This window comes from Pleurodeles waltl, chromosome 3_1 (genome assembly GCF_031143425.1).
Source record: "Pleurodeles waltl isolate 20211129_DDA chromosome 3_1, aPleWal1.hap1.20221129, whole genome shotgun sequence".
Taxonomy (NCBI): Eukaryota; Metazoa; Chordata; class Amphibia; order Caudata; family Salamandridae; genus Pleurodeles; species Pleurodeles waltl.
In genome coordinates, this window is record NC_090440.1 from 1,235,815,124 (window position 1) to 1,235,840,642 (window position 25,519).

Sequence of the window (25,519 nt, forward strand, 5' to 3'; positions counted from 1 at the left end):
GACACGTCCTCGGAAGGGAGCTCCCTAGCGGTGGCGGCAACATCCGTGCCCACCGCCACAACAGGTACAGCCGCCACCCAGCGCACCAGCCCCGCCCTTCCAGCAGCCCCTCAGCCTTCGCTCCGTGCCCGCTCGCCCAGGAAGGCGGGCATCTCCTTCGCCCCAGGCACCTCAGGCCCTGCCCCAGTTACCCCTGCTGCCCTCAGTGAGGAGGTCATTGACCTCCTCAGGACACTCATTGTTGGGCAGTCTACCCTTTTGAATGCCATCCAGGGTGTAGAAAGGGAGGTGCATCGGAGCAATGCATACCTGGAGGGCATTCATTCGGGTCAGGCTGCCCATCAGCGATCGTTCAACGCTCTGGACTCAGCACTGACGGCAACCATTGTCCCTGTCTCCAGCCTCCCTCTTCTGGCTCCCTCCACCCAGTCCCAGTCTCCTGTTCCTCTGCCTATCCCATCCACACCATCAGACCAGCCTGCACACACCTCTACACCCAAGGGCAGCTCATCCAGACATAAGCACCACAGATCCCACAAGCATTCACCCAAGCAACATCCAGATGCAGACATGCCAACAGTCACTACCACCTCTATGTCCCCCACCTCCTCATCTCCCTCCTCCCTCCCTGTGACGTCTCCAGTCACACCTGCATGCACACCACCATCAGCCAGTACTTCCATCACCAGCACACCCTCCATTACACTCCGCACACGTGCAGTCACCACCCCCACTGCCATTTACACGTCCCCTGTGTCCTCTCCCAGTGTGTCTGTCACCCCCTCTTCCAAAGCACACAAACGGAGGCAGCCACCCACCCAACAGCCATCCACCTCACGACAGCCTCCGTCACAAGCACCTGCACCCAAAGACAGCACACTTGACTCTCCTACAACCACATCCTCTTCTTCCACTCCCATACCCACTACAGCTACCCGTCCCTGTCCTTCCCAAGTCGTTTTCCTTTCCAACCTTGAGCTCATTCCAATCACTGACCCACCCCCTCCATTTGGTAAGAGTAAAAAAAGCACCTCAGCCACCACCAGCCCTGCATCTACTGTGACCATAGTGCAGGGCTATTGGAGTCCACCAGCTCCTAGGGCAGGAACATCGGCCAGCAGCAAGGGGACAGCCAGCCCACCCCCTGGGAAGAGGACAAAAAAAAAGAAGGGCCGGCGCGACAAGACTGAGACGGCTGCCACCAAGGACAGTAGCCTTGCCCCGTCACCTGCCACATCATCCAAGGGAGGAAAGGGCCACAGAGCTTCAGCGAAGGAGGGCAAGGGCAGCAGGGCGGAGAAGTCAGGCAGCAGGCGAGCTGCCCAGGAGGGCCCCACCAGCCCCAATTCCGGTTGTGACGGACGACACCCACGGGCCCAGGACTCCATCACAGGAGGGCCCCGCGACCGCAAGTTCGGATGACGAATGAGCGGGAAGTCTTGCCCAGGTCTGGCTCCCTAGACACACAGGACAAGCACCGCTGAACAGGGCCCCGCCGGGAGGAGCACCGCTGAACAGGGGCCCGCCGGGACAAGAACCGCTGAACAGGGCCCCGCCGGGAGGAGCACCGCTGAACAGGAGCCCACCGGGAGGAGCACCGCTGAACAGGGGCCCGCCGGGAGGAGCACCGCTGAACAGGGCCCTGCCGGGAGGAGCACCGCTGAACAGGGCTGAACAGGGCCCCGCCGGGAGGAGCACCGCTGAACAGGGGCCCGCCGGGAGGAGCACCGCTGAACAGGGCCCCGCCGGGAGGAGCACCACTGAACAGGGGCCCGCCGGGACAAGAACCGCTGAACAGGGCCCCGCCGGGAGGAGCACCGCTGAACAGGAGCCCGCCGGGAGGAGCACCGCTGAACAGGGCCCCGCCGGGAGGAGCACCGCTGAACAGGGCCCCGCCGGGAGGAGCACCGCTGAACAGGGCCCCGCCGGGAGGAGCACCGCTGAACAGGGGCCCGCCGGGAGGAGCACCGCTGAACAGGGGCCCGCCGGGACAAGAACCGCTGAACAGGGCCCCGCCGGGAGGAGCACCGCTGAACAGGGGCCCGCCGGGACAAGAACCGCTGAACAGGGCCCCGCCAGGAGGAGCACCGCTGAACAGGGCCCCGCCGGGAGGAGCACCGGTGAACAGGGGCCCACCGGGACAAGAACCACTGAACAGGGCCCCGCCTGGAGGAGCACCGCTGAACAGGGGCCCGCCGGGAGGAGCACAGCTGAACAGGGGCCCGCCGGGACAAGAACCGCTCCGCAGGGCCCCGCCGTCTCTGCACCGCTCCGCTGGGCCCTTCCTGTCAAGCACCGCTCTGCTGGGCCCTTCCTGTCAAGCACCGCTCCGCTGGGGCCTTCATCTCAAGCACCGCTCCGCAGGGCCCCGCCGTCTCTGCACCGCTCCGCTGGGCCCTTCCTGTCAAGCACTGCTCCGCTGGGCCCTTCCTGTCAAGCACCGCTCCACTGGGGCCTTCATCTCAAGCACCGCTCCGCTGGGCCCCGCCGTCTCTGCACCGCTCCGCTGGGCCCTTCATCTCAAGCACTGCTCCGCTGGGCCCTTCCTGTCAAGCACCGCTCCGCTGGGGCCTTCATCTCAAGCACCGCTCCGCTGGGCCCTTCCTATCAAGCACCGCTCCGCTGGGCCCTTCCTGTCAAGCACCGCTCTGCTGGGGCCTTCATCTCAAGCACCGCTCCGCAGGGCCCCGCCGTCTCAAGCACCGCTCCGCTGGGCCCTTCCTATCAAGCACCGCTCCGCTGGGGCCTTCATCTCAAGCACCGCTCCGCAGGGTCCCGCCGTCTCTGCACCGCTCCGCTGGGCCCTTCCTGTCAAGCACCGCTCCGCTGGGGCCTTCATCTCAAGCACCGCTCCGCAGGGCCCGCCGTCTCAAGCACCGCTCCGCTGGGCCCTTCCTGTCAAGCACCGCTCCGCTGGGGCCTTCATCTCAAGCACCGCTCCACAGGGCCCCGCCGTCTCTGCACCGCTCCGCTGGGCCCTTCCTGTCAAGCACCGCTCCGCTGGGCCCCGCCGTCTCTGCACCGCTCCGCTGGGCCCTTCATCTCAAGCACCGCTCCGCTGGGGCCTTCATCTCAAGCACCGCTGGCCCATTGACAGTGCCGGTTCTGTGTCGAGCAGGGCTTCAGGAAGCACTCTGGCCACCATGCCTCCTCCATTAACAGTGGAGTCGGTAATCCATCTGATGGACTGTGGCTTGGCACTTCCCAGGATGGAACAGTGGGCAACCCACCCACTGTAGAGACTTGAGAGACTGTGGCTTTGCACTCCCCAGGATGGGACAGTGGGCAAGCCACCCACTGTAGGGACTTGAGAGACTGTGGCTTTGCACTCCCCAGGATGGGACAGTGGGCAACCCACCCACTGTAGAGACTTGTGAGACTGTGGCTTTGCACTCCCCAGGATGGGACAGTGGGCATGGAGGCCCCTCGTGGATCTGGCGTCAAGGACTCATGTGGCTGAGGTGCCCCCCCATCCCTTCCCCCTGAGGTGCCTGTAGTTTTATCATCTGATGCCCCAGCAGTGTTCTCTCCAATGGTATCTGGTCTCCTGTGTGGGCTTTGCCCATGTGTTTGTGCACATTGTCCCACGGACTATGGAACTTTGACGGAATGTGTAGGACTTATTGCCTATGTATATATTGTTGACTATGTTCATTCCTTAATTTTGTATCTTTTATATAGCATATTTCCCATACCTTTAATGGAGCTATTTATACATATATTTTATGGATCATTTTTATTGTGTCTTTGCATTATTCCGGTGGGTTTGGGTGGTGTCACTCTGACTTGTTGCTCAGCATTGGGGTGTCGGTATTTGTGGTGGGGGGGTGGGTGTATGGCGCATGTGTGTGGCCGTAAGCTTTCCTCCTCCCCCCTCCCCTGTGTCGTAGGTGCAGTACTCACCGTTGTCGTCTGCGCCGGCGTTCGTACTCCTGGTAGATGAGCAGGTAGACAATAGCTGGTAGGATGTTTAATTCGGGTTCCATGCTGTCCTCCTTCCTTGTGGAGTGTGTATAGGTGAGCGTTTTCCCGTTCGTAGTCTGTTTCCGCCGTGTTTTTATCAGCGGGGCTCCCGCCCCGGAAAAGGTGGCGGATTGGTGAGTTGTGATAGGGTGGGCGGTACATTGTCTGCCGCCTGCCTGTTGGCGGTGACCGCCGTGCTGTTTGTCTGTCCCGCCGTGGTGGTCGGAGTGTTAAAGTAGCGGGCTGTGTTGGCGGTTCCCGCCAGGGTCAGAATTCATTTTTTGTGACCGCCTGCCTGTTGGCGGGTTGGCCGCCGCTTTAACACCGCCCACCAGGGTCAGAATGACCCCCATAATCTAAAAACCAACTTCACTAAAAGATGTGTTTTTAAATTGTGAGCTCAAAGACCCTAAACTCCACATTTCTATCTGCTCCCAAAGGAAATCTGCACTTTAATAATATTTAAAGGCAGCCCTCATGTTAACCTATGAGAGAGATAGGCCTTGCAACAGTGAAAAAAACAGAATATGATAGTATTTCACTGTTGAGAAATGTAAAACACATAAGTACATGTCCCACCATTTACACACACTGCTCCCTGTTCATGGGGCTACCTAGGGCCTACTTTAGGGGTGCATTACATGTAAGAAAAGGGAAGGTTTAGGCCAGTCAAGTGGGTACACTTGCCAAGTCAAGTTGGCGGTTTAAATCTGCACACACAGACACTGCAGTGGCAGGTCTGAGCCATGTTTACAGGGCTACTAATGTGGCTGGTGCAACCAGTGCTACAGGCCCACTAGTAGAATTTGATTTACAGGCCCTGGGCACCTCTAGTGCACTTTACTAGGCACTTAATAGTAAATCAAATATGTTAATTGTACATATATTTTACATAGGAGCACTTGCACTTTAGCATTGGATAGCAGTGGTAAAGTGCCCATAGTATCAAAACAGCAAAACACTGTTTCTGGGGAGCACAGTGATGGGAAAAAGGATGATGAAAGTATGCATCTGGGGTACAAGAGAAGGAGTGATAGGTGATAGATGCTTAGAAGAGCCATGGACTTGTGTTAAATCGGTCCAGCCTTGAAGCATTTCACAGATGGGAGAGCAGCACTATAGTTGTATTACAGCACTAACATCAATGTTTCCAAGCAATACTTGGAGGGAAGATGGGAAATGTTAAAGGATGACTCACACATGAGAAATATGGATGAAGAATTGGCCCAACCATGACATTTACTTGGGTGCCTCTTTTTTTAACTGGAGGGATACGTTGTTTTTGAGCTTGTCCTTTTAATATAATTCTGTTCTCCACCAAGCTAGAACCAGGAGTCCAAGAATGAGAATAAGAATGGCAAGTATGAGTTGTGGAAGGATCAGCTTGCTATGTGAAGCTGATGGACAAAGTAGTGGCAGAATTAAGGCAGGTCTGTGAAATTGTGGCAAAATCTACCCAGGACAATTGTAGTGAATGACTAGATGGAGAAGAATGAGCAATAGGAGTAGGTGGATATACCCTGCCTGTCAGTGATAAGCTGAAAGAAGCTAGTCATGTAGCACTGGGCCAGATGCAGTATGGAGCCAGGTCACCACTCATAGAATATAAAAGTCAGGTCAAAGAGCACAGTGGTGCTCAGAAAACAGATACCAAGCAGAGGTTAGCAAGAGCATATTCAGTGAGTACTGAGGGTAAACATACACCTTAAAAGAATGGGAAGGGGAAGAAGGGGCTCCCAGGTGCAGGCGCTGGGGCTAATACTACAGAAGAAACTCTAAGGGGCAGATTTAAAAGCCCCTAGCGCCACCTAACCACCGCCATAGCATCATATTTTTGATGCTTAGGCGGCACTAAAATGGCATTTCCCCCGCGATATTTACAAAGTGGTGCAATACTTTAATTACACCATGTTTTAAACCCTTCTGCCACATTATGCCTGCACCAGGCATAAAGTATGCGAAGGGGGTGGTGTTCCCCTGTTAGTGGAGCAGAACAACTTGCACAATTTCCTTGTACCATTTTGTTTGGCACTTTTAATGCCTGCTTAGAGCAGGCTTTAAAAATGGGCTTACATTACTTATGATAGGCCGCTATGTACTCTGCAGGAGTAGCACCAACATTTTGGCAGTACTCCTGCAGAGTACATTAATTTGCATTAAAAAATGATGCTATTGCCCCCTACCCTGAGCCATTGTTTGCCGTATTTTAAATAGTGCACAGACATGGTGGCATTAGGGGGGTGCTAAGGGGCACAAGGAAAGTGGCGCTGCACTAGGTGCAGAGTCACTTTACTTAATTCTGCCCCCTAATATTAATTGAAAGGAGAGCCAGAGGAGTAATCGAGAAGAGGAAATAGTGGCAGTTACCACCAAAATGGCCATTTATATCAACAAGTCACCTTCCTTGAAGAGGAGCACAGCTTGATTCCTCCAAAGAATAGGTTCCACTTTGAGTAGTTCTGAGAGGTTCTGACACATTGATTCAAGAAAAGAGGCATAGTCTACACTGGTGAGTATGACAAGGCTGTGCAGGAAGCATGGAGGCATTACTAATAGTAACACCAGCTCCAATGACAATACTATAGTCAGGTATAACTGGAGAATAGATTAGAACCTACGGAAGCTCAGTGGTTAGGAATACATTATTAGACAAAGAGGTGAACGTTCAGGGGTAGTTCAGTCCTTGAAAAGGCAAGAATGTGACCCTAGCTAAAATTTGCAAGGCGATCCAAAAAGTTTAAGAGAAGTTAAATATATTAATTATTGAAATATCACAGTAGGTAATATTGTTATTTCTTTAGTATTTAGTTATATTTTGGGTTACATTTGTACTCTTTTAATAATATGTTTTTATTATTTGATTTAATTCTTTGAATTCTAATGTGTGTTACAGTATCCAGTACATAATTATTGATTATTAATATTTGATTTAATGATATTACATTTATTAATTTCAACTTGTTTGGTTGATATGTATTTCAGTATTTTGGGGTTTGGTGGGGAATGTTATTTAATTGTATTTTAGGCAGTTTTTTAAAATAAGTAATGTAAATATTAGTACATTATTAGATAGGTTCATGTTTTAAATATATGTATTCATTTTTATTTGAAATAATTTGAAAGTATACTATACTTTCTAAATGTGCATTACTTTTATACATGTAATTTAATTAATTAAATACCAATTCATGTGAATATTTTATTTAATCTTTATGAATTGTACCGATATTATTGCTAATATTTTACTTTAAGAAACTTTTCAGTGTAAATTTTGAAGAAAAAAGTAAAACAATATAAATATTAATAAGTTTAAATTAAATATACATTTAATGTATTTAAATAATTTTCCAAATTGTAACACTTTCATTAAAAGAGTTACAAATTAAAGGTTAATAATATTTTCCCTTTGTACCTATGATAGAATTTAGAATTGTAACTCTGATGCCCTTCCAAATATATGCATTTACTCCACGGTAAGTGGGAGTGGACTTAGAATTCGAAATTTCACATACACGTATATATGCACATTATTAACTGATATTAGTAAGTCCGGCATTAATATATTAAATATAATCCTAAATACATGTATTTCCTTAATGTTCAGTGGGCTGGAGTTAGAACAGTAAATTTGTCCTCACCAAAATATATAATTTTGTATTTATTTTATTTTAGAAAGTATTTAAAAACTCTCTCTCTCTTTCTCACTCTCACTCTCTCTCAATCTCTCTCTCTCTTTCTCTCTCTTTCTCTCTATAAATATATGTGTATGTACAGCACAACCACAAACCATGTCAAGGTGAGGCACAAGCAAACCCTAACTTAGCCTGTGCTTAATACTGGGCAGCTTGGCACAAAAAGCAGTCAGGCTTAACTTGGAGGCAATGTGTAAAGTATATATGCAGCACACAAGCAATAATAAAGTTAAAGCACAAAGCTAGAAAAATCCCACACCAATTTTCAAAAACAGAGCACAATTTAATAAATAAATCAATACCAAAATGACAAAAATCCTACTAGTAGATCTGGAGATATGCTATGTTAAAAATAGCATCAAAAAGCCTGAAGTGCCATTTGCGTCAGTCTAGTCGCTTAAGACCAAGAGGATGTCACAAGTTCAGACTGACCACAATCGAGTGTGGGTCAGACACAGGGACTAGGTTATACCCTCTGAAGCATTGCCTTCTCTGTCCTACGCAGAGTACCATTTGCGGGGGAGAGGGGGCCTGAGGAGTGTTGTGGACAGGGATCAATGTAGCACGAACAGCAGGCGTGGCATCACGGATGGTCATCACTGTAGGGCAAAGATCCTGAGGTTGTTGCAAGTGGGTGGACCTAAGCTTTGCAGTGTGCTCCCCACCAGCGGTCGATGCTGTAGCGTGAAGAGTAGGATTAATGGAACTTTGAGATGACGAGCTGCATAAGTGACAATGTTTTGCCACCAATGGCCCCATTCTCAATTGTAAAAATCCTACAAACTTCAATTCAGACTCTCTGTGGCCACATCAAGGTTCCAAAACATGAGGGGCAATGTGGGCATCAGGGGCTGGCTCCAGCTGGATCTGGATGCTGGTTCAGGTGGTGGTGATCATGTTATGTCCCTGTGGCTCTGAAAAGGAAGCCAGAAGACTAGCCCTTGAAGTCACACTGGAAATCCTGGGTTTAGGTGTAGGTCTTCCTTCTGGTTCAGGCAGGAAGGCAATAGATCAGCAATCCAGCAATGCAGCAGTCCAGCAGGGCAGTAGTCCAAGAGGGCAGCAGTCTAGAAATGTGGGAGGCCTTTCAACAGCACAGAAGCCTTCTTCCTGGCAGAGTCTCCACAGGTTCAGAAGTACACTGAAGAGTTGGTTTCTGAGGTCCAATATTTATCCCAGGTGCCTCATTTGAAGTGGGAGAAGCTTCTAGAGGTTTCCCTTTGAAGTGTACAGAATTGCTGTCACCCCTGTCATGGCTGCAGACTAACTACAGGGGGTATGTAGCCCATTGAATGGAGGCAGGATACAGCCTATTCAAGTGTAAATAGAGCTGTGCCCCACTCTGCCCCCCCATCCTGCCAGTGATGGCCCATCCATGCACACTAGGCTCTCTATTGTGTTAGTTTGTCTACAGTATGATGAATACACAAAGCCCAACTGTCAGCTGCAACAGGTCACATGACCCAGAAACAGCCTGCAGGCACTAAATGGATAAGGCAGCGAAATTCCAGCTTTCTAAAAGTGGCAGTTTAAAAATTGGAATTTAAAATCCGACCTTGCCATAAGAGACAATTTTTATTACAACTTTAAAGACACCAAACATGAAATGGTTACCTCTTCCCAGTTCGACGTTACAGCTTATTTCATGCGAAAAGGTAACTCAAATGTAAAAGGTAGAGTTGTAGTAGTGAGAAAAAAATTAGGAGGTTTTCACTACTATGATATGTAGAACTATAAAAGTACATGTCCAAATCTTTAAATACACCCCACTGTGTCTTCTTGACTGTCCAGGCCCTAACTTGCGAGTGGCATATGTATTAAAAAGGAAGGTTTGGGCATGGCAAAAGGCTGCTTTTTCCTGATCGAAATGGCAGTTTAAAACTACACATATAGGGTGGACAAGCAGGCTAGGGACCTGTTTTAAGAGCTACTAAGTAGGAGGCACAATTATTGCTGAAAGTCTACTAGTAGTATTTAATTTACAGGCCATGGGCACAAGAAGTACCACTTCACAAGGGACTTACAATTTAAATAAATATGCAAGTGGGTCTGATCCAATACTTCCAGGTTTTAAAGAGAGTGCACAAGCTATTTAGCACTGGTTAGCAGTGGTAAAGTGGACAGAGTACTAAAGCCAGCAAAAACGAAGAGCCAGTAAAACAGGAGGGGAGAAGGCAAAAATTAAGGGAAAAAAAACACACCAAGGATGCCAAGTCTAACATTGGCGCAATTTGACATATCTCCAGCCTAAACCGCTGAATGGAGTTACACCAAATGTTAGAGAAAGCTAGATCTTGGTCCAGAAAGAGTGCTTTTTGTGTTTTGGTGTAAATCCATTCATTAGGTTTTGAGCAATAAATGCCCAAAAACTAGGTGGTTACCTAATATATTTTCCAGACTAAATTATCAGTATTACTTTTTTGTTGATTATAAAACAGAGATTATGTCTAAGTCATATTTGTGCCACAACGTAATCAATTTGTATATATACGTTACTTTTAACCCTAGAAATTCTATACCTAGCAAAGTAGTACTACATGTACCAAAGACCTGTAACTTAAATGCTACTAGTAGGCCTGCTACACTGATTATGATACCCACTTAAATAGTCTGTTTAAACATGTATAAGGCCTGCCATTGCACCCCATGTGTGCAGTTTTAAACTGCCATTTCAACCTGGAAAAATACACATTTTGTCAGGCCTAACCTTTCCTTTTAATTATATATGTTACCCGTAGTGTAGACCCTAAGCAGCCAAAAGGACAAGTTCCACTGTATTTAAAAAGTTGACTTTAAACCTTTACATGCCCTGGTAGTGAAAAATACTTAAATTAGTTATTCTCTACTGTGAGGCCTACCATTCCTATGGCTAAAATTAGGATACTTTATTACATTTAATAAGTGATAACTTCCAATTGGGAGCAACAGCAGAAGTCAAGTTCGGTCTCTAAAGCATTGTTATTTAAAACCTTCTTTGAGGGTAAAGTAGGATTTCAAGTCACATTTATTAAAATGCCACTTTTAAAATGATGGCATTTTCTTCCCAAACATTTGGTGGCCAAAGCCAGTATCTTGGGTCAAATGAGTAGGTGTTGCTTGTAATTGGTCTTTGTGCATTGCTCCCAGACAGTAGGAGAAAGTGGGAATAGGTGTGTCAGGATCTGCCATCTCTATCAAGATGAGGAGGAGGAGCTGTTACCTACCAAACTTGCACATCACAAAAACTCTGCTTCAACACACTCACAAAGAGTTTCTTAGTAGTCTTTTGTGTCCTCAGACAAGTTAGGGCCAGGGCAGGGAAGAAGGAAATTCCAGACACCTCTGTAAGGGGAGGACTCTAGAACCCTCTCTCACATCAAAGCAGGCACCAGGTAAAAGTAGTTGACCATCAGATCAGTTCTGGACCTATGTACTCTTCCAGGAAAAGGGACTGCAGAGCTTTGAAGTCTGTCCTGCTCTTCTGCATGTTGAACAAGGAATAATCTGCAGCCAAAGGCCTGTTGTTTCTGCACCAGGAATCCTATGCTGCTGTCAGCTGCCCTGAGGAAACACAGTCTGCCTCTGTGGACCCACGACCCTAAGAAATGTCCATGGGTCAGTCTGCTGGCCCCTCGTTCAAGCCACAGGGACATAACAGGATTCTTTGATGTTGACGCAACTCGATGCAGCACAACAGAACTCCCCTTCAACTCGACCGGCATGATGCAGCATGTCCTAGGTGTGACACATCTCAGGCCAAGTCTTTGCAAGTCCCTATGGCTTCAGCGACGCAACACCAATGCAGCCCAATTCCAACATCAACCCAGAGCAATGCATCTAGACCCGTGTGCTGATGTATTGCAGTGCATGTCTCCACAATGATGCAGGACCTTTCATCACAGCTTTTTGTCAATGGTCCTCACCTCTGCCACCGCATGATGCATCTTGACACCTGACCTCACATCCCAGCTCCTCCTTGACCGCTCCTCAATGCCCACCTATGCAACTTGGCGCAAGGACTTAGCATCTAGACACATAAGATACTTTTCAGCGGACTAAACTCAGTCCTGTACCCGGCCCCTGCTCCATCGGGGTTGGCCTGAACTTGTAATTTGGTCCCGGACTACCATGAGCATATTACCGTGGTTGGCGCTTTTTACTTCTTGGTGCTTTGTTTTTACAAAACCTTTAAGATTGAATATCTCCCATTCTACTAATTGGATTTTTGTCATTTTGGCCTCCACTCATTTATTAAATATTACTTTATTGTTCGAAATTGTTGTGGGATTTTTATTGTATTGTTTTTCCCCTTGTACTGTTTATCTGCATAAATACTTTGCACAGTACCTCTGAGCTAAGCCTGACTGCTTTTGTGGAAAGCTACCAGAGGGTTGAGTGCAGATTATGTGGAGTTTGCTTGTGTTTCCCCCTGCAAGAATTTCGGTTTCTGCTTGAGTAGGGCTTTATTCCCCTAATGCAGTAACCCAGTTTCCTACAGGAAAAAAACAGAGAAATTATCTATATAATAGTTAATGCAGTTTATGTTCCCCCAGGTAACAAAATCCTGAATTGTATTTTCTTGAAAGGGATTGCCATAGCCCATTTTGGAACACAGGTGAACTGAAAGGGGAGTGAAAAATTCAAATGAATACCACCTTTTATGGTCAAAATAAATCTTTGGACACATTCTATGAAAGACTGCACAATAATGTAAAGGAAATTTATATATGATAGTATTTTCACATTGCGTTTCCAAAATGTGCTCTGTTACAAAAATGCACAATCTGAGTGAATTCCATAATCTATCATATTATCTGTAGTCCTAGAAAAGCATAGACAGATGTCTCAGTTGAAACTGAAAAATATGCAGTTTTATGATGTGATTCTGCTTGAAAATACATTTCTGCAAGAGTTGCTAAACTTGTAAAATTGCAGTCTCTGCAAAAAGTACATCAGTTTTTTAATGACTTGAACAGATTATGCATTTAAATTAAAATAGGAATTTGCACTGAGAAGTAGATATATACATAAATATATATACATTTTGAAAAATTGTCCGTACCAGTCATATTACAGTAAACTCTCATGGGTCCAAGTGGGCCACTTCCATCTGTATCGATATAGTAGAAACCTGAAGAATTTCCTTTATGTCTGTAAGCTTCACAAGATTCTTCATAAATAGCTGGAATATTGAAACATTTACATAATCAATTAATGTCAACCTATTTGCTCATTTCATGAATCAGGTCATCAAATGCTTGCTTCAATGTAGACATTTTTTAATAAAAAGTCTATGTTTTGAAAACTGTTCAGGCTGTGACTACAATAACCCTAAAATAACAACATTGTGATGTGCTATATCAAAGCTTTTCCGCTGTTAACGTCCTCGTCACCTTAGTTTTTCCCCAGTGACAGATAGATAAGATTTTGTGTGCTTGTTACGACATTGCCCATCCTTTGAAACACTGATTAATGTGGTCAATACTGGGCTGAAAATCAAGAGCATACATATCAAAAAAGTAATACAATCCACATGTTGAGCCAGGTGGGGTGAGTCCAGCCTTCTTTACAGAATAATGTTAAAGTACAGGTTTCAGATTGGCTGAAATGGTTGGCCACATTTCAGCAGCTGACTTGTGTTAGACAAAGTGTCGAAACACCTTTATTCCCGCTTAAATATAACTGACAGTGACAACCCAAATGTTACGTCCACAAAGGTTTGAATGCCAAAGTGCAAAATTCACCGTGTGAACCTAATTCACAGGAAGAGCCATCCTCCTAACACACCACACTTACTCATTGGGTGAGGACATCTTGTCTTGAAGTCCTGCCCTGAAAGCAAACTACAAGCAGTGGCATGTTCCGCAACAAAACGTTACAGCTAACAAATTAGTGTGTGTTATATACGAAATAATTCACACAACATTGTATGTGCATTTTTTAAAATAATAGCTTTAGACTACATTTTTCAAATATATTGATTACAAGGCTGTATGTTTTTTCAAGCAGATCTGAAGGAAAACCAACAAAACATCCCAATACTTCAAAGCCTTGCATGATACCCATGGGCATCTAAAGTGCACATAGGAAATCTGTATTACGCAAATCACTACTTTTATATGAGTTTATAGATTGTTTTTAATGTGAAAAAGGCACTGTTGTGAACATTGCCTCACTAACAAGCATTTGAGACCTTATTGTCATGAGTATTTTCAACCTGCATGCAGAGAATAGTAGTCCAGTATGCAGCACCCTCGTAAGGACTCATCATATCTTGCTTAGATCTGACCACACATTTCTGTGATACTGCACAGCTCTTGCTAGCATTGGCAGAAGCAGTAGGCAGTTCCCTACAGAGCTGCATGTTAAATCCAAGCAACAGCAACACTTTTATAGTCGAGAATACAACTGAATAAAGTAACAAAATTAATTTAGAATAGGTGGGAAACATATAACAAGCAAAAACACCATAGTGAATAGTTTTAAAGCAAAAGGTACCCAGTGAAAGTAGAATACCAATATAAAGTCTCAGTTTATTCTTTTGAGAAATTATTAGTTGAGTGGGGTAGAAGCCCCACTTAAATAATACACACAATTCTTGTCAGGGTGAACCACACAATTCACTAAATAAACCGGTGCCTGAATGTTAGAAATAGGGTCCCTAGTTGGCAATGGTTTGCACCCTTTTCAAGTAAGGATCCTCACTCTAGTCAGGGTAGGGGAGTCACACAGCTAATGTAACCCCTGCCCATCCCTTTGGTACTTTGGCTAAAGCAGTAAGGCTTATCTCAGAGGCAATGTGTAAAGTATTTGTACACATACACACACACACACAGTAACACAGGGAAAACACCACAAAAGTACTCCACACCACTTTAGAAAAATAGTCACCAATATTTATCTGAATAAAACAAGACCAAAAAGACAAAAAAATGACATACACAAGCAAAGATACATGTTTTTAAAGATTACAATTCAGTAGGGTTGGGCTAGCACGACGTCTTGACAAAGTTGTTTCTAACAGTCTGAGGTCACTCTCAAGGGAGTGCCGGCCGGTCACAGAGTCCCATGGAGCCCAGTTACAGTACCTTTTGAAAATGAGGAAAGAAAGATATTGCACTGAGTCAGAGAGGTGAGGCATAGATGGAGCCAGTGCGGCATCAGTTCCTTATCGCTAACGGCGAGGTGAGGCATCGGTTCCTTATGGTTTCAAGCAAGATGATGTATATTGGTGGTGAGGCATTGGTTCCTTAAGATCTGGCAGGGTTGATGAATCTAGCAGGTCAAGACGTAGGGCGTCGACATTGTTGTGTTGAGATCACACCATGGAACCAAAGGTGCTGCTGCAGAGTCAGGTGTTATGGACATTGGTGACAGGGCACTTGGGACTCATGCTGTGGCGGGACTTCGGAGGTGCTGCAGCAGCATCAGGACTGTGGCATCGTTGCAGTTGTTGCACTCAGCAGGGACCACTGACCCAGTGCAGACAGCAGCGCAGAGTTGGACAGTGATGCCGGTTTTGAAGTCGCTCTGGAGTTAATGTACTTGTTCATTTCTTGATTACACCAGAATTTACTCCCAAGGACCCAGGACTAGGATTTGGGACATTTGGCAGGTCAGGACTCTCAGCAAGAGAGCCCAGGTGCTGGCAGACAAAGTCTTTGATGTCCCTGAGACTTGTAACAGGTGGCAAGCTCAGTTCAAGCCCTCAGAGAACCTTTGGAAGCAGGATGCAGAAAGAAAACTCCAGTCCTTTCACTCTCATGACAGAAGCAGCAAGTAGCAGGGCAGCACAGCAAAGAAACAGGCTGAGTGGCAGTCCCTCCTACGGCATTCATCTCTGCTTCCTTTGCAGAATGTCCTCAGTCCAGAAAGAGTCGAAAGTTGTGGTCTCAGAGTTCCAATACTTGTACTAATTTCTGCCTTTGAAGTAGACAAACTTCAAGGGAAAGTCCTTGTAGTGCACAAGACCCTGCCTGTCCTGCACTGGCCCCAGACACACTCCAGGTGGTTGGAGACTGCTTTGTGTAAGGACCGGCACAGCCCTATTCAGGTGCAAGTGTCAGCTCATCCCACCACTTTAGCCCAGGAAGACCCATCAGGATATGCAGGGCATACCCCAGTTCCCTTTGTGTGACTGTCTAAAGTGAATTCACAAACAGTCCAACTGCCATCCTGACCCAGACATGTATTCTACAACCAGGCAGAGGCACAGAATGGTTAAGCAAGAAAAAAAACACTTTCTAAAAGTGGCATCTTCAAACTTACATTTTAAAAAACAACTTCACCAAAATATGCATTTTTAAATTGTGAGTTCAGAGACCCCAGACTCCAGTTATTTATCTGTTCCCAATGGGAAATTACTCGCAAAGGGTATATATTTCAAGGCAATCCTAATGTTACTCTATGAGAGGGATACACCTTGCAATAGTAAAATGAAACTTAGCAATATTCACAATGAGGACATGTAGAACCACCAGTACATGTGCTACCTTTCAAGTGCACTGCACTCTGCCAATGTGGCTGCCTTCGGCCTACCTTAGGGGTGGCGTGCATGTAGTAAAAGGGAAGGTTTGGACCAGGCAAGTGGTGCACTTGCCAGGTGAAACTGGCAGTTAAAACTGCACAGGCAGACACTGCAGTTGCAGGTCTGAGACATGTTTACAGGGCTGCTTATGTTGGTGGCACAATCAGTGCTGCAGGCCCACTAGCAGCATTTGATTTACAGGGTCTGGGAGCACATGGTGTACGTTACTAATAAATCAAATATGCCAATCCTGGATAAACCAGTTACAAATACTATTTAGACAGAGAGCACTTGCACTTTAGCACTGGTCAGCAGTGGTAGGGTGCCTAGAGTCCTAAAGCCGGCAAAAATTAAATTCAGGACAGGTTTAAAACAGGAGGTGAGAAGCCAAAAAGACAGGGTAAACCACACCAAGACAGGTCTAACACTAACACTAGTGGTACAAAAGCAGTAAGGCTTAACTAAGAGGCAAGGTGTAAAGTATTTATGCAACACTCAAACAGTAATTAAGTGAAAACACAATTGTTTGACCTGGCTTTTTGACAGGGACATCCCCAAACTTTTTGCCTCCTTCCTCCTATTTTTTCTGACCTGTTGTTGTTGGCTTTTGACCTCTGGGCACTTTACCACTGCTAACCAGTGCTAAAGTGCATATGCTCTCTGGGTAAATTGTACTACTGATTGGTTTATCCATGATTGACTATTTAATTTACTTGTAAGTCCCTGGTAGAGTGCACTACATGTGCCTAGGGCAGGTAGATTAAATGCTACTAGTGGGCCTGCAGCACTGGTTGTGCCACCCACCTCAGTAGCCCCTTAACCCTGCCTCAGGCCTGCCATTGCAAGGCCTGTGTGTGCAGTTTCACTGCCACTTCGACTTGGCATTTAAAAGTACTTGCCAAGCCTAGAACTCCCCTTTTACTACATATAAGTCATCCCTAATGTGTGCCCTAGGTAACCCCTAGAGCAGGGTGCTGTGTAGGTAAAAGGCAGGACATGTACCTGTGTAGTTATATGTCCTGGTAGTGTAAAACTCCTAAATTCGTTTTTACACTACTGTGAGGCCTGCTCCTTTCATAGGCTAACATTGGGGCTGCCCTCATACACTGTTGAAGTGGCAGCTGCTGATCTGAAAGGAGCAGGAAGGTCATATTTAGTATGGCCAGAATGGTAATACAAAATCCTGCTGACTGGTGAAGTTGGATTTAATATTACTATTCTAGAAATGCCACTTTTAGAAAGTGAACATTTCTTTGCACTAAAATCTTGTTGTGCCCTTCAATCCACGTCTGGCTAGGTTTAGTTGACAGCTCCTTGTGCATTCACTCAGACACCCCCCAAACACAGGGTACTCAGCCTCACTTGCATACATCTGCATTTTGAATGGGTCTTCCTGGGCTGGGAGGGTGGAGGGCCTGCCCTCACACAAAGGACTGCCACACCCCCTACTGGGACTCTGGCAGACAGGATTGAACTGAAAGGGGGCTTGGTGCATTTCTTAGAGACTCTTTGAAGTCACCCCCACTTCAAAGGCACAACTTAGTATAAAACAGGGCCTCTGCCCTACCTCATCAGACACTTGCTGGAGAAGAAACCTGAACCAGAAACTACATCCTGCCAAGAAGAACTGCCTGGCTGCTCAAAGGACTCACCTGTCTGCTTTTCTGCAAAGGACTGCTGCCTTGCTGTTGGCCTGCTGCCTTGCTGAACTCTTGCCTGGCTGTAAAAGTGCTCTCCAAGGGCTTGGATAGAGCTTGCCTCCTGTTCCCTGAAGTCTCAGGACCAAAAAGACTTCACTCTTCCTCTTGGACGCTCCGTGCGCCGAACTTTTCGACGCACAGCTTCTTCCGCGGCAAGAAAAACGCCGCACACCGACGCTGATCAACGCGACGCCTTCGGGACGACCGAAACTTTGACGCACGGCCTCGCAAGAACAACGCCGCCCGACTTCCCGGGAGAAATCGACGCAACGCCTGCCGTGAGATCAAAACTTTGACGCACGGCCTCGCAAGGACAACGCCGCCCGACTCCGCAGGAGAAATCAACGCGACGCCTGCCGTGAGCTCAAAACTTTGATGCACGGCCTCGCAAGGACAACGCCGCCCGACTCCGCAGGAGAAATCGACGCGACGCCTGCCGTGAGATCGAAACTTCGACGCGCGGCCTCGCAAGGACAACGCCGCCCGACTCCGCAGGAAAAATCGACGCGACGCCTGCCGTGAGCTCAAAACTTTGACGCACGGCCTCGCAAGGATAACGCCGCCCGACTCCGCAGGAGAAATCGACGCGATGCCTGCCGTGAGATCGAAACTTCGACGCGCAGCCCAGCAGAACGACGCGCAGCCGGAAAACAAGCAGGAAAATCCACGCACAGACCCGGGACATCTGGTAATCCCCGCGACCCACAGAAAGAGACTGTCCGCGCGCCGGAAAACGACGCCCCGACTTCCCCGCGTGGAAAATAACGACGCAAGTCCGTGTGTGCTGGGGAGAAATCGACGCACACACTCTTTTTCCACGCACCTCTTTCTTTGTGGCCCTCTGAGGAGATTTTCCACCAGTAACCAGGTACTTTGTGTTTGAAAGAGACTCTGTTTACTTTCTAAAGACTTAAGACGCTTTATATCACTTTTCAGTGATATCTTTACAAATTCATATTGCAACTTTGATCGTTTTGACCTGAAGATACCCAGATAAGTATTATATATTTTTCTAAACACTGTGTGGTGTATTTTTGTGGTGTTATGCTATGGTGTTGTATGATTTATTGCACAAATGCTTTACACATTGCCTTCTAAGTTAAGCCTGACTGCTCGTGCCAAGCTACCGGAGGGTGAGCACAGGCTGATTTTGGATTGTGTGTGACTTACCCTGACTAGAGTGAGGGTTCTTACTTGGACAGAGGACAACCTGACTGCCAACCAAAAACCCCATTTCTAACAACAATGTAAAACAAAACATGTTATTTCAAATAGTGCTATTATTAGTACATACAATGATGCCAAAACTGACAAAAATCTAACCATTATAACCTGGGCTTTGAATTGTTAAACTTTAATGTGAAAATAGCTCCAAAAAGCATAAAGCACCACTCAAAGTTATCTAATTGCACTGGTCTGGGATAAAATTAGGCTGACCATGATGGACCTCGGTTTGGATACAGGGACCAGGTTTGTCAAACAGAAGAGTTTGAGTGGGCTACCACCAGCCCTTATTAATCTTTGACCCCACCAAATGAAGGAGGTAGCTGGCACAGTATTTATGGAAAACAAAATTTAAGATCAGCCTTAACAAACAGCATTCGCTTTTGAATGCATACAGTTTAAATGAAAAATCATGCTGAAATCCAGAAGGTAAATTATCAATGGAATGACAATCTTGCTGGGGTACAAGCAGTCTCACTGGTATTATACTGCAGGGGAGGCCCAACTTATAATTATATGGCAAGTTTAAAAAAATTATGCGACACAACCTATGCGGCTTAATGCTGCACATTTTGTATAGTATTAGTTCATTCTTTTTGCCATTTGTACATGTTAGAGCTGCCAGTGCAAAGATTTCATATCGTTTGACTCAGTTCCACATCCAAATACAACTATCACTACCTGAAAGATGACTGGTCAACTTTTGCGATGGACGAAACATTGTGCAGCCGCACGTGATGCAGCATTCTTAGTAACTTTTGATCAGTTTGAGCTAGAAACTATTTCTTTTGTTAAAATCTGTAAATTACGCAGCAGATGATGGATTATGTAGTAAATGCAGCAAATTCATAATCATCTGAAAACTACACGCTGAAGAATCACATAATTTCAGTGGCCCTGCATACAGGAAGGGCAAAAAGAAAGACTGTGGGATGTCAATTTGTTTCTAAAGCACAAAAAAAATCTTTTAAATGAACTGTACAAAATTTTTAACAATTAACAGCAATTATGAAAATAGAAAGAAAACACATTTTGTTTTGTAATTTTGAAGTGTGACATAAGTAGAAATGTTAACAGGATTCAAACAATTCTTGTTGATGTACCTATAGTAGATATTGCCTTGTATTGTATTGCAGCATAGCACTTCCTACCCCTAAGTGTGATGCTGAAGTGCTTAATTACATGGGCAGCCATATAGGCTGGTGTGTGGTTGAAAGGGTGTTGTCTTTCTTTTATGGAAGTGCTTCCATGTCATGCATGATGACCATGAGGTGTGGTTATCATGTTATGGGACGCAGCGTGTAGCAATGTCTCTCACACATTCACAGTTTATGGCTTTTTTTTTACATTTCTGTGGAACCCTTTATGGTATTTCTTATGATTACAGTCTGCTTAGCTGGTCACTACACCAAGTTGTCAAATCAGAAATTTTGTGTGTAGTTCTGGGCCTGAATATTTCTCATTCTCCTTTTTAGTGACTTGAGAAAAGTGGTGCAAGCCTACAGTGGTTGAAATTAATTTATAAGTATAGCAGCCCTTTTCCTTGGAGGCTTTGTGGACAGTGAAAAGTGCCTTGAACAATAGCCTTCTTGCTATATGAAGGAAGCAGAATGATTGAAAGATTGGAGTTTTGTGTTCTCTTGGGTGAAGGTAGAGAAGTCTTGCAGCAGCATTTTGGATGAGCTATATTTTGTGTACAATGAATGCAGGTGCACCAAGGTAAAGGCTTGTTATTTACTCAGGCGTGGAGATTACGAGTGTGAGGACAACTTTCAGTTTCCGTTGGAATCCAAGGTATAGGAGGATGCATCATAGTACAAGGTACTATGGCCCATATGTATACTTTTTTAGCGCTGCATTTGTGCCGCTTTTTGACACAAAAGCGGTGCAAACTTACAAATACAATAGTATTTTGTAAGTTTGCGCCGCTTTTGCCTAAAAAAATGACGCAAATGTGGGGCTAAAAAAGTATAAATATGGGCCTATGTTTGCTGTTGCTAAGATGTGGAATCAACTATTGGTCTAAATCTATGGTTAACCCTAGGTTTCTGACTTCTCTCAATATTGTTAGAGGGGACCCATGTTCCTTAGGCCATATGATGATAGGCTGGAATTTTTACTATTGTCTGCAGGTCGTATTCTCTATCTTTGTTGTATTTCGCTTTCGATGGGTAGACATCATCCATATAATAATGTCCTGGAGTCAGTCATCCAGTTTTAAATTGTAGCGGTCTTCCAGACTATCCATTTTTAAAATGATTTGGTATTCATCTGTTTAGTTGTAGCAGGTGAAGTTGAATGATTTAATCAGGTTTAGTGGTGGAGTTAGATAGCTGTTGAATACTAGAAGGGATAATATCGATCCACAAGAAATTCCACAGTGTTGTTTGTGAGGAGCTGATGTGAATGTTAGTACCAACAAAAGATTCACATTCACAACTGAGAGGTCAAGAATTCAATGAGCATTTGCTGCAGTCCCTTCTTACCTTTCACACATGGTACATGTGAGAAAACAGGGCTGATTGCAGAGGCCCCATAACTTTTTGCCCCCATTTTCCTCTTTTTGCTGGTGTTTTCCTGACTTTGATGGTGCCCTGGGTACTGCTAACCAGTCCCAAGGACTGTGCTCTGTGTAAAATGGATATGCAAATTAGGCTAATTATAATTGGCTAAGTTAACCTACCTATAAGTCCCTAGTATATGGTAGGGCATGTAGGTTTAGGGACCACAGCATAGGTGGTGCACACCTAGGTGCACTGCTGAGGTGCCCAGTGTCATTTTAAAAGCAAGCCTGCCTTGCTGGCTGCTTTTAAATTAAAGTTATATGCAAATTCGACTTTGGAATTAAAGGTACTTCCAAAGTCTTAAACTACCTTATTGTTACATATAAGTCACCCCTAAGGTGTGCCCTATGTGCCCCTAGGGCTGGGTGCCATGTAACTATAAGCAGGGACTTTATAAAAATAGATTTATAAGCCCTGGTGAGGTAAAAACAGCCAAATTCGTTTTTCCCTCATTGAAGTAAATGGCCTTCATAGGCTAGAATGGGCAGACTTTATTTTAAATTTTAAAGTCTCCTTAAATGTTACATACCAAGAATTTGGTATCAAATTGATTGTTGTAATAAATCCCACAACTTCCAGTTGTTGGATTTAATATAACTTGTCCAGGTAAAAAGTTTAGACTTTACCTAAAAAGTTGCCAATTTCAGCTCTGCATTGTTTTTGCTGCTGTGCTCTGATTGGCCAGCCTGCAGCAGCTTCTGCCAGGCTGCCTTGATGAGGTGTGAAGTGGCTAGGCTTCACACAAAGGAATGTGCTTGGGGGAGAGAATCTCCCCTCAGCAGATGGTGAGGCAGGAAGGGGGAGGGCTGCCAAACTGGTCTTCAAAGGCAGAGAAGGACATTTGCAGCACCCAGCAACACCCCCACATCCTGCAACCCCAGACAATTAGGTGCCCCCTTGATTAGATTAGAAGAGGGCAGGAGAGGGGTGTGTTTATGATTTTTAGCCACACCAGTGGGTGGGCTCAGCCAGATGTAACCTCCAAAAATCAGATTCATCCATGTTGGATTTTTAGAGACTGTTGCCTTCTGGGATCGATTTTTGCCACACTTCCCAGGAAGTGGTCATCACAGGGGGACGACCCTGTCCCTGATTGGAGAACCAGGGCCCCCCTGCTTTTCACCCAGGAGCAAGGATAAAACTGGCAGACCGGCACCCACACCTCAGATCCCCTCCAGAATTCAACAAGAAAGGAACTTAAGGAGAAGAAGGACTGCCCTGCTGGACCCCTGGCCTGCACCTGGAACCTGCACTCAGAAGGACTGCACCAGCTGCACACTTGGGCTTCACCACAAGAAGGACTTTGCCTGGCTTCAACTGGTTCAAGGAGGGACTCCCTGTTTGCTACAGGTGAAAAATTGCTAAACCAGAGTCCCCTGCACCAACTCCTGAAGAAAGCGACCAGCTGACCACTGTCCAGTGGCCAAAAAGGAGTTTGCGCCATGTGCATTCTGGGAGTTGAAGTCCGCACCCCCCAAGGACCATCACAGAACTTCTGGACCCTTGGGGTGAGCTGTGGACCCCAAAAGAACCTTAAAAGAACATCTGGGTGAAGCCCCAGAAGTTTGGAAAAGATTTGAGAATTTTTGGAAAAAAGCTCCAGAGAGGGACCGACCCGCCGCGGAAATTCTAGCCGGCTTGCCTCAACCGCGACCCGGCCTGACTTCGTGGTTCGTCCCGGTAAAGAAAAACATCCAAAAAAGAGACTAAGTCCGAACGTAAAAAGTTGACCGGGACCTCCCAGCCATCGTATCCGAGAAGGGCTCCATGGACGTCAGATCAAGATCCAGGTTTACCCCGGTCGAAGGATTTTCATCTCGAAAAAACGACTAAGTCTGAAGGTAAAAGTCTCCACCGAGGAAACCCACATCGCGTATCCGGACAAGGGCTCCAGGAGGTCGGATTCAACTGGCAGGTTCGTCCCGGTGAAGAAAAACTTCAAAATAAAGACTAAGGGCCTGATTATGACCCTGGCGGACGGCGGAGGCCGTCCGCCAAGGTACCGCCGCTGAATGACCGCACCGCGGTCAAAAGACCGCGGCGGCCATTTAGACATTTCCTCTGGGCCGGCGGGTGCTCTCCAAAAGAGCGCCCGCCGGCCCAGAGGAAATGCCCCTGCAACGAGGACGCCGGCTCAGAATTGAGCCGGCGGAGTTGCAGGGGTGCGACGGGTGCAGTTGCACCCGTCGCGTATTTCAGTGTCTGCTTAGCAGACACTGAAATACTTTGCGGGGCCCTCTTACGGGGGCCCCGCGGCACCCCCTACCGCCATCCTGTTCCTGGCGGGCGAACCGCCAGGAACAGGATGGCGGTAGGGGGTGTCAGAATCCCCCATGGCGGCGCAGCAAGCTGCGCCGCCATGGGGGATTCTAAGGGCAGCGGTAAACCGGTGGGAGACCGCCGGTTTGCCTCTTCTGACCGCGGCCGAACCGCCGCGGTCAGAATGCCCTGCGGGGCACCGCCGGCCTGTCGGCGGTGCTCCCGCCGACCCTGGCCCCGGCGGTCTTGTACCGCCGGGGTCAGAATCACCCCCTAAGTCAGAAGGTAACTTTTTAACCGAGGCCTCCCGCGACCTATAGCCGAGCAGGGCTCCATCGCGGTCGGCCTGAAAGTTTGACTTTGCCCCGGTCGAGGTGCAACCAGATGACCCGATTGGCGCTTTTTGTTTCTAAGCGCTAGAAAAGTAATAATTCTTTAAAAATTCATATCTCCGGTTCCCCTGAACCGATTTTAATCGTTTTTGTGTCATTTTAAAGATAAAAATATAAACTATTTTTATAAATTGGTTTTGGATTTTTAAACTGTTTCCTGTGTTTTATTTAATTACTGTTTTGTGATATTTGAATGCTTTACACTTTGTCTCCTAAGTTAAGCCCTGACGCTCGTTGCCAAGCTACCAAGGGTTGAGCTGGGATTAATTTACTGAGACCTAACTGTACCTATGTGGAGGTTAGTGGCTTGTTGCTAGGTGTAGGTACCTACCTGCCCTACCAATAACCCATTTTCCAACATAATTGGAAGCAGCGACGGGATCCTGTACTTGTGTTCAATATCACGTTACAGTTTTAGGTAAAACAAATTAAAAATCCTTTAAATTGTCCTAGTGCAAAAATTGTTTTTAATTTTTAATTTGGGTTAATTTCAATTATTGAATTTTTGTAATTTTTCTAAATTCTTGTTTCCAATTTTTGCAAAAAGTTTTTGTTGACACAAAACTAGGGAACCATGGAGCTTGATCTGGCTAGCCTACCCACACTGACAGTAGTCCAGCTTAGGGGGTTGTGTATTGAAAGAGGGTTGCCTGCAACCACTGATCTCAGGAAGCAAATCCTGATCACATCCCTGACAGCATGGGCTGAGGCCCAAGAGGTAGAGTCAGAAGAAGCTCCAGAGGAGGGAGAAAGAAGGGAGGATGCAAGCTCTAACCACTCAGGGGAGGGAAGGCATCTGAGCCCAAGTGAGGATGAGGAAGAACGGTCCTCAGTAAACACAGTCACTAGGGGCAGATCCAAAGCTAGTGGTGGGAAGGGGGTCCTTTCAGGAGGAGAGAACCCATCCATCAGAGAAAGAGAGCTGGAGGCCCAGCTAGCATACATAGCTTTGGAAGCAGAGAAGCTGGCCCTAGAAAAGAAAAAGTGGGCATACAAAGAGAAAAGAGATGGAAGCAGCGATAAAGAAGCTGAGGTGTCCATGGGTGGGGGAGTTTGCCCCAGGTTACCCAAGGGGGTAGTTCCTGCTTATTTAGAGGGGGATGACATAGATAAGTGGCTGGGGGCCTTTGAGAGGGCACTCCAAATGAGAAGGGTTAGGCCTCAATACTGGGGTTCCCTTTTGTGGGAGTTGGTCCCCAACTCAGGGAGGGATAGGCTT

The 25,519-nt window shown here is 46.4% G+C and overlaps 1 protein-coding gene across 1 annotated transcript in view; it reads right to left on the reverse strand.

Annotated features, from left to right (window-relative positions):
- Positions 1-25,519, reverse strand: part of LOC138285079 (contactin-associated protein-like 5) — a 2,160,239-nt gene that overhangs the window by 775,684 nt on the left and 1,359,036 nt on the right. The window contains exon 12 of the mRNA XM_069224597.1: positions 12,697-12,816. Coding sequence (XP_069080698.1) covers positions 12,697-12,816 — 120 coding nt within the window. The remainder of the gene's footprint in view (positions 1-12,696; positions 12,817-25,519) is intronic.